Source organism: Bacillus rossius, chromosome 1 (assembly GCF_032445375.1).
Source record: "Bacillus rossius redtenbacheri isolate Brsri chromosome 1, Brsri_v3, whole genome shotgun sequence".
NCBI classification, from domain to species: Eukaryota; Metazoa; Arthropoda; class Insecta; order Phasmatodea; family Bacillidae; genus Bacillus; species Bacillus rossius.
Window position 1 is genome coordinate 311,339,626 of NC_086330.1, and position 13,629 is coordinate 311,353,254.

A 13,629-nucleotide genomic window follows, 5' to 3' on the forward strand; every position below is an offset into this window, starting at 1 on the left:
ATTTCTTTTTTATAGTTTAACTCCATGAACTCGTATCTATTCACGTTTACATACTGTGAAAGCCAGCAGAATATTATCATCGTCGGAATCATCACTTGAATCCCACGGGATGCGTCTCTACAACATAGCGAACTATACTGATCTTTTTGGCCATCTGGCGCAGCGAACATAGCGAACATAGCGTAGCTATCTGTGTGGCATCTACTTTAAGAGGATTGTAGATACACCGCCTCGCTACTCTGTTTTCTTCGTATTGTTTTCTTGTCCAGTGTTGTTCGGTACTTGTGACATTTGTTGGTTGTTTGCAATATCAGTTAAGTTGTACATATCTGGGAGTGCAAGCCAAAAATACTTTTTATATGTGTCAGTTTAACTATGAAGTTCATTATAGCCACCAGGGTTCTGTTAGACGTCATATTCGTAGGGTTTTTTAAAGTCTTCTCGCTATCTCCTCAGTTACAGTATCAATATCGCCTGTGATTATCTCTGGCAGCCAGTTCCTTCACTTTCCCTGTTGTCTTCCACTGGCTTCACGAGGACGGAGCTGGATTCAGTCGAGTAGAATAGACGTTCACATAGAACAATATTATAATGTTCTAGGCCTATATTTTAGCTGATAATTTGTTCAACATCCATAAATATCCTCCTTTGGTCGCATACTAAATAAATAACGGATTTAATGCAGTTTTCCAAGGTTTGCTATTGAAACAGTATTAAAGAAATCAAAGTTTAAAAAAAAATAAGCTCTCTCTCTATTTTTTTCAAGCACTATTAGTGCACATATTATTTAGGTTTTACCTAAGTCAAGCAAAATTAAGCATTTATTTTCATAAACTTTCACTTCAAACAGCTAAACATTTTTTTTTCCATTTTAAATTAAAAATTAAATTAAAAATGTTGCTGAATAATTGAATGCATTTAATAAACAAACTATGTCTAATTAAAAATTTGTCATCATTTTGTAGTTGCAAATAAAAACCACAACTGAGAGTTAAATCGGTTGTAACATCATTTAACGCGCGTATCGTTACTTAAAGTTATTTTGTCTTCTGAGACAATCAAATGAAAATAAATAAATTTACAAATAAAGTCTCTTTGTAATGTATTTAGTACGAAATCAACTACTTACGTGTGTGGATCTAAGTTATGTCGGGTATTGTACCAATTAAAACGCAGCATAATTGTGACAAAATTCAGTTAAAGTGTATTCATTATTAGTGGTGGATTACGATTTTTTTTTCAAAAAGTAAATCACATAAGATTATAACAAGATTTGTGTTTTATAAAGGATTATTGTTGACATTGCCTTACAAGATTTCAACATTATAGTTTACTCAGTTACAAAGGCACACAAGCAACTGGGCATTGCAAGAAAACTTGATGAAACAAAAATTAGAAGATGAAAAAGAAAGGACAACAAAGTTCCAAAAAGAAACTAATTATACTACAATATATTTCCAAAAACAAACTAATTATACTGCAATATATTATAATTAAGGTAACGTGAATATTGAATTTTTTCTTTGCTAAAATTGCCATTATTTTTAATAGTCTACAATTAAAAAATACATTCGCAACACATTCTTACTGCTATATTTATTTCTTTGTGATTTGAAGTTTACCTTTGTCCAGCGATCGTAATAAATAATACTTGGCTCGATTTAAATTGGTTTTTTATTTTCATTGTGTGAGTATGCAATTGGTTGATATAACATGGATGTTACTTATGTAATTGTAATATGACAATGTTTTAATAATGTACTTTGTTTAAGTTTTTTATGTAAACAATCTTTATTCCGCAACATTTTGTGATTCAAGAACAAGCACTTTTAAATGTCACCACGCAGTACCAATTTGACAATAGAGCCATATGTATTCTGTATTGTAGCCCTAATCAAGCGTGAGATGAGCCTACGCATTTACGAAATTGAACCTAATGCTTTAATATTAGTGATAATACATGAGTTGTGTTTTTTTATATTTTACTTCAATATTTTCACACCTGCAATGATACAGTCTTATGCTTTAATTGAAATCGTGTCTACATATTTCTGCGCTAAAGCTAAAGCTATAGACAGTGTTATAAAACGATTTGCCCCTCACAAAGGTTTGCTTCTATTCCCCGTGTTCTGTTTTCACAACCACATCTCGGTTCCATTACAGCCGTCCTGGCTTATCCTGTCCTTCCCCTGCCTTTCGCCCTCAGGAAAGAAATTTCTCCCGGGAGAAATTCCGCGTACTCGTTTTTTAAAGTCCGGGGATTGTTTTGGAAGGACGCCCTTTCCTTTCTACGGGCGCAGTCAAAGATCGAAACGTAATCTTGCTATTCCCGCGTGCGCTGCATCCTGCGCGAGGGAAATTATTTTAAAACAAAAAGCTCAATTGAATTACGGGTTTGGTGGGGGAGAGGGATGAGAGAGAAAGAGAGAGAGAGAGAGAGAGAGAGAGAGAGAGAGAGGAAATCCTGCGTGCTATCGGCATCCAGTCGAATATTATCCGAGATGCCCGGCAGCGACAAGTTACCAGCACCGCCACCCACTCGGTGTGTCGTGGACTCGCCCTTGTGACGTGTGGGCACGTGCGTGCGTCTCGCGACACTGTTGCCGGCGGATGTGCCCGACGTATCGCATGCAAACACGCTAAGAACTTTTCTGCTGGCCAAATACAAATCATCGAAACTGTTTATAGTTCTATATATACTTAACACTGTCATTCATAACTGTCTAAATCTGGTTCTGCACCTGTATCAAGCGTATATAAATGAGTCTAGTAAGCTGCTTCATTGAAACCGCCTAAGCGAGCGTCAATCAAGATCATGTATTATTAGTGACCGGAAATATTCGTGGGTTCAGTGACCTCCAGTGTAGACTCCACGATCAACTACATACTCGGGCAAAAGTCGCCTGTTCATCGGCTGCTGACTCGTGAGACGTCTCGACTGGGTTACTTGTGATTCGATGCTACTTAGATTGAAGGTCTGTACTTGACCCAGAGTCCTCCAGTTTTAACAGTTAACCATTGGCAGAAGCAGCAGAACAGTATAATTATTTGAATTTTGTCCCTTAACGAAATGGATCCGCGAATTTTTCCTGTTTCTATGAATTATTCATGCAAAAATATCTAAACAGATAATTTTCTTCTTAAAAAAAAAGCATTTTTGTTATATTTGATTAAAAAGACTTGCCAATAAACGAAACTCTGTTTTTTTTAAAAGCTCTTTACAACCTAATATTCGATTTCAGGATGCTAATAAAACATATTTGACAGGCAATAGCGTATTAACATTTCTAAGCAAAAAGAGAACTGTATCCCTAAACTGCATGACACGAGACCACAAGGAAACCTATTGCACCCCATTTTAATGTAAGTTTTAAAATACCCTGAAAATTTTCTTTAAGACATTTGTGCTTAAAGCTTTTTAAAGTAAACTTGTAATGCCTTTCTTACTTAGTTTAATATGTATCGAAGGCTTCTCAAAAATCCGTTCTCTTTTCCTTGTTATCTTGTAGAGTTGAAATTTTTAGACTTTTCCTTTAATTACTTTTTAGGCACTTAAAAACATTAAAAGTAGAGGAATATGAGTGGTACCGGACCACCGACCGCTACCGCGCTACATAACATGACTGACTTGTTCTAGTTCGGGTTTCTTGTGCAGTTGGTGCAGCTGAGTGCCTGCATGGGGACCGGCTGTAAGGCCCGTGTTTGGTGCTGAGGGAAGAGACGAAAGAGAATTAAAACGAAAATCAAATTTCCTTCTTTCGTTCTTCCTTCCTTGTCCTGTTACTTCTAAAAAAAATTGTGTCTTCATTGTAAGTTTGTAAAATTACCTTATATTGAATTATTGTAATTTTTCTAGCAAAACAAGCAAAAATTACAATACGTATTTTATTTGGGAATATAATTACCTATTCATTTTTATTGGTAAGTGGTAGTCCCTGTCCTTAATTACTTTAGAGTCGATCGTACTTTTCGTTTACCGGGAATACGTTTATTTTCAAATAGGGTGGTAAAAAGTTGCGGTGAATGATTTTGAAAAATATTAAATCTTAAAATATGCAAAACAGTGGTATGGACAACCTGTAACCTACACATATTATTAAATTATGCTATTTTGATAAAGGGTAGAATTTTTTTCATTTTATTATTACTAACATTTTAAAAAATCTAAAAAACAGTGTTTTCTTTTTCCACAGTAGCTGAATATAGTTTGTAGTGTACGTGCATGCTTTTGTCTACAAAACTGTACTTAAATGTTGTGTTTGTGCGAACGTTTTAGGTAGGTGAAGCAGGATTGTGTAGCAGCAATAGAATCGACTAGTGGTACAATAAATTTTTAATTTTTTTAAAATTCAAAATTAAAGAACAAACTCATTAAAAAATGTCTAGTTACAATTTGGTTATTTGTTAATACAGTAAATTTTAAATTATTATACTATTTAAAGTTTTTACTTTCTAAGAATGTCTTTGGACACTATTCAATATTGTACTTAGTGAATGCTACGTAAATGAGATCACTAACTTATATGAAGAAAACTATTTCAAATTACAAATAGAGTTTTGACAAAATTTTCCTATTAATAATCATAGTATCCAGTGTTTTTTAAATAAAAATAATAAATATAAATACTATCATAACTGACTCACTGGCCGACTCTGTAACCCTGTTTTCGCTCACAGTGTAACACTTTCATTACTCTTTGCAAATTGTTCCTCCTGGCATTGCTGTCGAGTCCGTGTCGCGAAGAGGTCATAGCGTCGTATTTTGACGAGGCCGATAGTATCAGAATTTTTCAGTGATAAAGTAGCGAGCCTTGACTTAGTTTACCACGTTACGGCCGCGTATATCTGTTCAATATAATTTAATTTGTTGGCCTTCAGTTGCAAATATGAATCAACAAACCACTGTTGTGTCAATTTTTCAGCGCTAATGATAGTATTACATTGATCGCAAATAGATGCTAAGGCACATTTTAATTCTAGCGTGTTAATGTTGTTTCAAACTCTATTCAATTGAGCACTTTCATACGAATCGCACTGCCAATATAGTTGCTATCCTGGTGTATATTAAGTAGAATCCACAGCAAGGAAGATTATTGAATAACCAGAGACATTTAATACGCAATGTATTTTTCGAGGTTATTCATTTGAAATATTTTTTTGTCAAATGTTTTATTTTTATTTTTGATATATACGTATTAGAAATAGTTCTCTTATTCAAAAAATATATAAAAATGAATTTTTAATACATATTTATTGTATATTAAATTAAAATGTGTGTTACGTTCATTTTTCAACGGGAGTCTTAAGCGCCTATTCAGTACATAGTTATGGAATAAAATTGAAAAATGCACCAGGCTTTTGTCCTGAATTAAGCGCTGATGGACTGAGAAGTGCGCCTTGTGTTCGGGTTGTAGGACCCTGTTGTTCGGAGAGCCAAGAAGTGTCGGCAGGTCGCAGCGGCGAACAGAGAGGAGCACATGGGCGCTGCGAGGAAACTAGTAGAGTAGATGCGGAGAGGTGCCACATAATCTCTGATTCCTACTCTGCTACCTAGATGGTGCGGGCGTTGCTTTCACATCGTTTAAAGGGATGCGTCAATTCGTCCGTTGCTCACTTCAGTCGGAAGCATGTGTGATATCAAGTTAACTCGCTCGCGCAATCTGTTACCGTTGACAACGTTACGAAGGTCACGACGTCAAATATAAACAAAAGTTTTTTTTCTTTCGGTAAAGTACATATATTCTTTAATTATTGGCGTGCCCAAATTTTTTTGTTGAGTACCACCATTGGCACACGTGTCATTGGTTCGCCATGTGTGTTCTAGGCTATCCTAACCCACTATCAAAATTTAAAATTTCTAGGACATTTTTTGTTAATCTAATTACTTCTCTTTATTAATATTTCCTTTCAGGATTTACAAACCATGCATATATTAAGGTTATACGACACTTCGGAATTTTTTCAGCTATTGTAAACAATGATAAATTAACTTTACCTTATTGCGAACAATTGTTTCTAGCCAATTTTTTTTTTTTCAAACGCTGAATTTATGGCCGAAACTTCTTCGGTTCCAATATTTATCTTTTAAGCTAAACAAAATCACTTTTTTTGTTGTTTTTAATAAAAATAATTTCTGTTAACTTTGCTGATGTCTCATGTAATGTCATTTTACATGCTTTATATTAGCTTCACCTGTATGTTTGTCTGTCCGTCTGTAACTCTGTCTGTCCGTCTGTAACGCTTTCGACTAAGAGTGAGTGACTCATCACTGTAAAATGTCCCACCCAATTCATTACGTTCGTTAGCCGAGCGGTCTAAGGCGCGCGACTTCTGTGACGTTAGCTTTCGGATTCAGCGATCGTGGGTTCTACTCCAGGCCACGCCGAAAAAAAATTTTTTTTCCGGTAAATTCTAAGATTATATCCATACATCTAACTGTAAATGATTCGGAGAGACTTTACCATTTCTTTGTGACGTTGCAACTCCAAATAGTTATCTCAGATGGTAATAGGTAGTTTCGGTAACTCATTTCCCTATGATAATTATACATAAATATAGTTTAAAAAACTAAAAAAAAAATGCTTTTAAAGAATATCAAACTAAAAAGTTAAAAATAAATATAGTTTAAAAAACTAAAGAAACATGCTTTTAAAGATTATCAAACTAAAAAGTAAAAAATAATTTTAAAATTTAATTTATGACAATAGTATATAAGCAATACTAGTATAAATGAGAAAAAAGCATGGGGCGCTTAATATACAAAAAATATGGCACAAAGCGCCTCAAGTTTTTTTCTCATTTATACTAGTATTGCTTATATACTATTGTCATATATTAAATTTTAAAATTATTTTTTACTTTTTAGTTTGATAATCTTTAAAAGCATGTCTCTATAGTTTTTTAAACTATATTTATTTGGTGTTGATATTGACTCGGTAATATCTAAAGTAATCTCGCGCTGGTCGCTGCACTGGCGCCAGGGTGACGTCACTGCTGGCCCGGGTTCAGCGACGGCAATCCTTGACTTAGCGATGGCATCCCTCCGCGGGGGGTTACAGGGTCCTCCCGCACTCGCCTACACTCGCCTACACTCGCCTACACTCGCCTACACTCGCCTACACTCGCCTACACTCGCCTCTTAAAAGTCCCCGCTCCCCCTCACTATCGCGTGCGTACAGCTGTGCTGTTTCTCTTACTATTCCATTATAAGGGGTTTACACCACATTCTTGACCGTTGATCCCCCATTTGGCTGATATTCGTCAAATGGTTTAAGAACGGCACAGTAACTGTTCTCTGTATGTTACTTATAGTCCAGTCATTTAAGCTTAAATTAGGTAAGAATCTCGGAATTCAAGATACCCAGCTGTAAGTCTGTAAATACTTGTATATTGACACCCTAAAAGTTGTCTCAAAACCTACATATGGTAGGGTGTACGCAACTATTAAATTTCAAGGTCAAAGGTCACAAAAATCGGTTTTTTGCGCTTTTTTTTTTGTAAATATCTCATTTCCTATGGTTTTTTTGCTATTTGTATTGTATTGTAGAATATTGTAGAGTACAAAATTCTCTACACATTTTGTTCAAAAGAAGTTTTCATACGGTGAACCGTTTTCGAGATAGAGGGCGGAGAGCGCGCGGTCACAGCATTACTTCAGGTCAACCGGTGCCTCCGGTCGAAAACGCGCCATATATAGTTGATGAACTATCGATAAATCAATCGATTATAAATATTTGTCAATTTTTATTAACTATTATATTATATTTTATCATTTTCTTCATGCATTAAATATATATCTATTCAATAATACTGATAACCGTTTCCTAAAATTAAAAAATGATTAAGGGAAAAACTTAAATCATAATATAATTATATTCCCATTTACACTAATGACATTTTAAATAGAAAATAATTAAGTTCATCTTCTTTCAAATCTGTAAATTATAAAATCCTTCCACTACGTCAAAAGTTATACCTGACAATTATACAGGCCCCTATTATACACTACGGACCTTTCTATTTGTCTCAATGCTCTACCATATCAGAGCGACATTACTTACAAAACTTAATAAACCTGTGCAGCTTTCAAATATTCCACCAACAAGTGCAGCTGCTCATCAACATTTCAAACGTGTATATTATCAAGTTCAAACTTGGTTAGGCTATGATTTGGAACCCCAGGTATGGGGTTGGGCAATGCGAAACGATTTTCTGGAGCCTATCATGACAATTTTACCACCTGCTCCAGAAGATTTGCTAAAGACAATTTTCTGCAACTGCAAAAGTGGTTGTGGTTCGCGATGCGGATGCAGGAAAGCGACCTTGCAATGCTCTTTAGCTTGTGGCCAATGTAATGGGCAAGCTTGTCTCAATGCTCTACCATATCAGAGCGACATTAACGAAGATGGAACCTTTGACCCCGAAATCATGGAAGAACTTGAGACAAATGTCGTTGAAGACGATAATGAAGACCAGTTTGAAATTTACCAGCAGCCGGAAGACGACGATGAAGAGGAAGAAGATGATTAAAATTATAAATTGTAGTTTTTGTACCCTTTATTCCATTTTTTTTTACTTTTAATAAAAATAAATGGTTTGAATGATATTTTTTAATAAAAAGATTAATTCATAATTTATTTGTTTTTTTTTCATTATGTAAGAAGTTATTAATATTAATTAGGTTAAAATTCAAATATAATTCCTATATTTTCTTGAACAATTCTGCAATTACATGGGCAGGTAAGTGTTGTTAAATAAATTAATACTAAATAAAAAGTGGATAGGTTAGGAAAAAAATGGTAAAATATAATATAATAGTTAATAAAAATTGACAAATATTTATAATCGATTGATTTATCGATAGTTCATCAACTATATATGGCGCGTTTTCGACCGGAGGCACCGGTTGACCTGAAGTAATGCTGTGACCGCGCGCTCTCCGCCCTCTATCTCGAAAACGGTTCACCGTATGAAAAAATTTTTTGAACAAAATTTGTAGAGAATTTTGTATTATACAATATTGATAATAAATACAAATAGCAAAAAACCCATAGGAAATGAGATATTTACAAAAAAAAGCGCAAAAAACAGATTTTTGAGACCTTTGACCTTGAAATTTAATAGTTGCGTACACCCTACCATATGTAGGTTTTGAGACAAACTTTAGGGTGTCAATATACAAGTATTTAGAGACTTACAGCTGGGTATCTCGAATTCCGAGGTGAACTTACTATAATGACTGGACTATTATTTTCGATGGTGTGATGGTTCGATTGGAAGTCTACCTCCAAACAATATATACATTATCACCGCTGTACCTCTTATACCTCACGTCACTCGCTCCTTTTCAGAGTGCAGTGTAACTTGACACCCCGAAAAGAGCGCGCGCCATGGCTGTATGGCTGTTTACGGAGTGGCCGCTGCTACAGACAGCGCTTTGACTTGTTAGCCGGCGGCGGCGCAAAGGGCGGCTGCTCCCGATGTGCACAAAGCGGCGAGGCGAGGAGAGTGCCGACACGGCTGCAGGGTTGGCACCCCTGGTCCACCCGCGCCGCCAACTGCTCTGGCGGCGATCAAAAGTAGGCATTCTTTAGAAATTTACTAGTTTTGAAATTAATGTTTCATTTGAGCAGTGCTTTCTATAATAATTTGCTCTCTCTCTCTCTCTCTCTCTCTCTCTCTCTCTCTATATATATATATATATATATATATATATATATATACACACACACACACACATACATATACACATACACATACACATACACACATATATAGGGATGCCTTTTTTTCAATTTCAGTTTTTTCTTCTTCTCTAACCATTGTTTTCTATCCCCATTACAGGAAAAAGCAGACGTGGTTCTTCTATATGTAACTTCTATGTGTCGGTCATTCTAACAAACACTTAAGGTAGGCCTAATTGATTACTGTACTTTAGATTTTCTAATTTAAAAGAAATAATTTCTATTCTGTGTTAAGTTTTCAACATTTTGGCAAGGGACATGGCAATGAAGGTTTTTTTTCTGGTCAATTTGTATAATGGTGTTAATATATGACATTACTGAGTAGTTTTTTTTATCCTGTAGTCACCGGGAATAAATTAATACACTAATCTTCCATACAATGTGTTTCTTTTTTGACAGGTGCTTTAACAAACTTTGAGATGTTGAGAGCTGAATATTGTGACGCAATAAAAAAAAACCAACGTTGATTCAAGATGTTTGACTAGGTTATCATGTAGCAATCAGTATTTGGTTCATTTAACAAGAATATATATCAGTCACGAGCACTTGTCACAAAAGGTACACCTTATCTGGAGGAGAGTATTACTTCGTCATGCGGATCACCGTTAGTGATAATGGTTACACCAGTGCAGTCATGTCGACTGCAGGGAAAGCACAAAGCCGTGCTCTGTGCACGCAGACAGTTGAATGCATATGCACGGCTGTCTGTGGCCCGACCACGCGTGATCCGCGAGTACAGTCCCTGCAGGCTTTTCTAAAACACTTTAGAAATAAACTGCTAAGAACATTCACTGTCCATACATAAACAGTTAGGTGGTAGCATACCGCCAGAAGTAGTTCTTCCTCAGGACGTATTATAAAAGGTTCTTTAATTGACATTGGTAGCTGCTACAATTAAATTTATTTTCGTTAGTTGGCGATTGACTAAGACTTAGTAATTTTTTTCTTCATTTATCAACACCTGACTGTATGCCACCAGGTTCATTCAAATGCTATTTAGTTTTGTGCGGTGAAAGAATGATAAAGACAAATGTTCAGCAGGGGGGTCGAAAGTGTTGATTTAAGCATGTCACACGTATAGTTTGGACTCCTATCCCAATACAGGATGCAGCGTCTCACACAGGATGTCCGAGCCGCACGGGCCTTGACACATACTTGGTTAGATACGGCTTTATAGAAACGATACTTTGGGATAGTGTTCAGCGCACCTTGCTGCTGGAGTCCGGCCCTCGTGTTCGAGTCTCTGCTGATAACTTTCAAAGTGATATCAGGACTGGATTGAACAATCACCTCGTCCAGGAACCATTGTCCAGCCGTGTGCATCGTCATTAGCATCCAAAGGGTTCCGTGTAGGTTTTTATCACAAGCAGTTATTATAATCATGTACTTAATGCACAAATCACACACATTGGCCATGATGTCAACACTCATGTGGCTAAGGTCCCTGGTAAGATTTAATGTGTTAGCTGAGAATTTTTTAGTTTATGAATACCTCCATTAAAACAGTACTGTCTGAATGGTCGAACAGTTAAAGGCGCTGGCTTTGTGTGTTGGTCACTTTTTGATGAACATGAATCGTTGGCACTAATCCAACATCTCTCGATTGGCATGTTATCAAAATATTAAATACTATGCACTGTTACTAGCGTACTCTGTTAGCGAAACTTGGAACCGTCGTAGACGTCATCCAAAGGTAGCGGCCGTCAGCAAATGACGTCCAGGTTAGTTATTAGAATACCATTTTCCTGCTCCACTCATATGAATACCTTTCCTTTCAACATTTTATTTCCGCGCACCCTCTTGACATTGTCATATAACATCAGTCACCTACCACTCCAATAACAGACACATCACTCTCTAGTTGAAGTAATGATGGGAGTTATATTTTTAAAGTATTTTTATATTGTTTGTACATGTGTTTAGAGATAGTCAGTTCAGTAATTTGGGCCATTACAAAGAGTGCCACACCCTGGCGACTACACGGGGCGTGGATAGCGGCGCAGTCCTGTGGCCGAGGAGTCAACTGCTGGCCGACTACACGTCTGCTCGCAGGAGCACGGCGCATCGCTCCCATGTTCTTGACACAGGGAAACTGCCTTTTGGTCAAATATAAAAATGTCCGTGTAGGATAACATTTACATGCGTTTTTTTTTTCTTTTCAAATCCAGAACATAACAGCGTGCAAGTGAATTATCTGAAAGTTCCGTTTCATGTGTAAAAACAAACATGCGAGCGATTGTTTATTTCGCCGGCTGGGGAACGGTGATAAAAGGAGGAGGGGGGATGGGGGTGCAGGGAGGGGTGGAAGGGTGTATTGTGAGCGCGGCTGGGAAGTTCCGTCAGGTAAAATGCGGCAGGAATATCTGCGGCGAGGCATTGTGCGCGCTGGCGCGGCCTCACGCTACACTGCGCCGCGCCGCGATATTGTGTCCGTGAATGGCGACTGCTTCAACTTTGTTACCTGTTGTTTTTTTTTAAAACTCCCCTCTGCGCCTGGCGTGACTTGCACTGCTCGCTGCTTGTTCGCGTGGAGCGAGCTCAGGCAGCGGAACTCGCTCGCCTGCGGGTCGCCGCCTCGCAGGAGCCACTCGGCCACTCAGCCACTCGGCCACTCGGCCACTCGGCTACCCAGCCACTCGGCTACCCAGCCACTCAGCCAGCTGTATTTTTAAACGATTTATTAAATTCTCAGGCGTCAACACTGCTTAACTTTATAGAAACCAAAAATATTAAAGAGCTGCAATTATTGTGTAAGTTATGTAATTTTAAAGACATATCAAATTCGCGTTATTATTTTTTGTTGATAGGCTGGACCAAACATTTTAAAAACAATGTTAGCTTATGGGTATTTGAGCACACCCTGGAGCAAAATTAAAAAAAAAAATCATTATAAAAGGGCGCGTGTTCGTTTGGACGCACATTATGAATGGCACTTCTTATTAGTATTATTAAATAAAGCATATTGTTACCATCATTAGGAAGAAATAGCACAGCGTGCGTAATATTAAAGTTATTATATGTTTTCATAATTTCCTCCCATTTTTTTTTACTTTGGCTTGAAATAAAGGGCATTGTATTACCGATTTGTAGCATCGACATGGAAGGTTGTGGCCTCAACTGTTATGTTCCCACGAGAGACCTGCTGAGTGGCTTCGAATGGTATTTTTCAAAGTGAATGTGTTAGGAAGCATGAGGCGGGGAGCTGAGCTTGTGTGGGTGTGTGTTGCAGGTAGGTGTTCCCGTGAGGCGGCAGCTATGAACGGTTCTGTACTCGTGCCCGGACTGCCAGGATTCGACTTGCTGCAGCCGCACTTGGGAACCAAGGTACCGCCACTTCTCGCTGCTGCCATCCTTCTCCACACATGCAGAGAAGTGTCCACCTCCCCAGACTTGTGATAACTAGTTATCCCGCGGTTCACCTTGTTACAGGCAAATGGCGATGCTATTTCTTGATAACCAGGACTATACGATTTTGCCGTCATTTTTGCCTTGTCACGCCATCAGTTGGCGATATACGTAAGGCTTGTGGTTTCATTATGCTCTGGTAACTGTATATATATATATATAACTATAATAGCTTGATGAACTTTGTGGTGTATATGTATGCACAATTACTAGTCATTTGAATGTTAACTCCTGTGAGTACACTGCCTGAGATAATATATAGGTATCATTTGCCTTTAATATGCAACCATTTTTGGTCAGAGTCTGGCCACGGATCTATAAATGTAACCTACAAATGCTGGCGCTTTAGTTGAAACCTGCGACTGCGACTTAACGTAGTTTGGACGTACCTACAGACCGTGTTGTGCGGCTATTACTTTTTCAGCAGCGACCATAAATAAATAAATTTTTTGCGAGCAAAAACTACAAATATTCGCTCTAT

The 13,629-nt window shown here is 37.3% G+C and overlaps 1 protein-coding gene across 4 annotated transcripts in view; it reads left to right on the forward strand.

The window, feature by feature from the left end:
- The window catches only part of LOC134527909 (polypyrimidine tract-binding protein 1), a 797,394-nt gene that overhangs the window by 213,108 nt on the left and 570,657 nt on the right, over positions 1–13,629 (forward strand). For 2 of the 4 annotated variants that reach the window (XM_063360934.1, XM_063360935.1), the window contains exon 2: positions 12,973–13,067. The exons of the other annotated variants lie outside the window; for them this stretch is intronic. In XM_063360934.1, coding sequence (XP_063217004.1) covers positions 12,999–13,067 — 69 coding nt within the window. In that variant the 5' untranslated portion in view covers positions 12,973–12,998. The remainder of the gene's footprint in view (positions 1–12,972; positions 13,068–13,629) is intronic. 4 annotated transcript variants of the gene reach the window in all.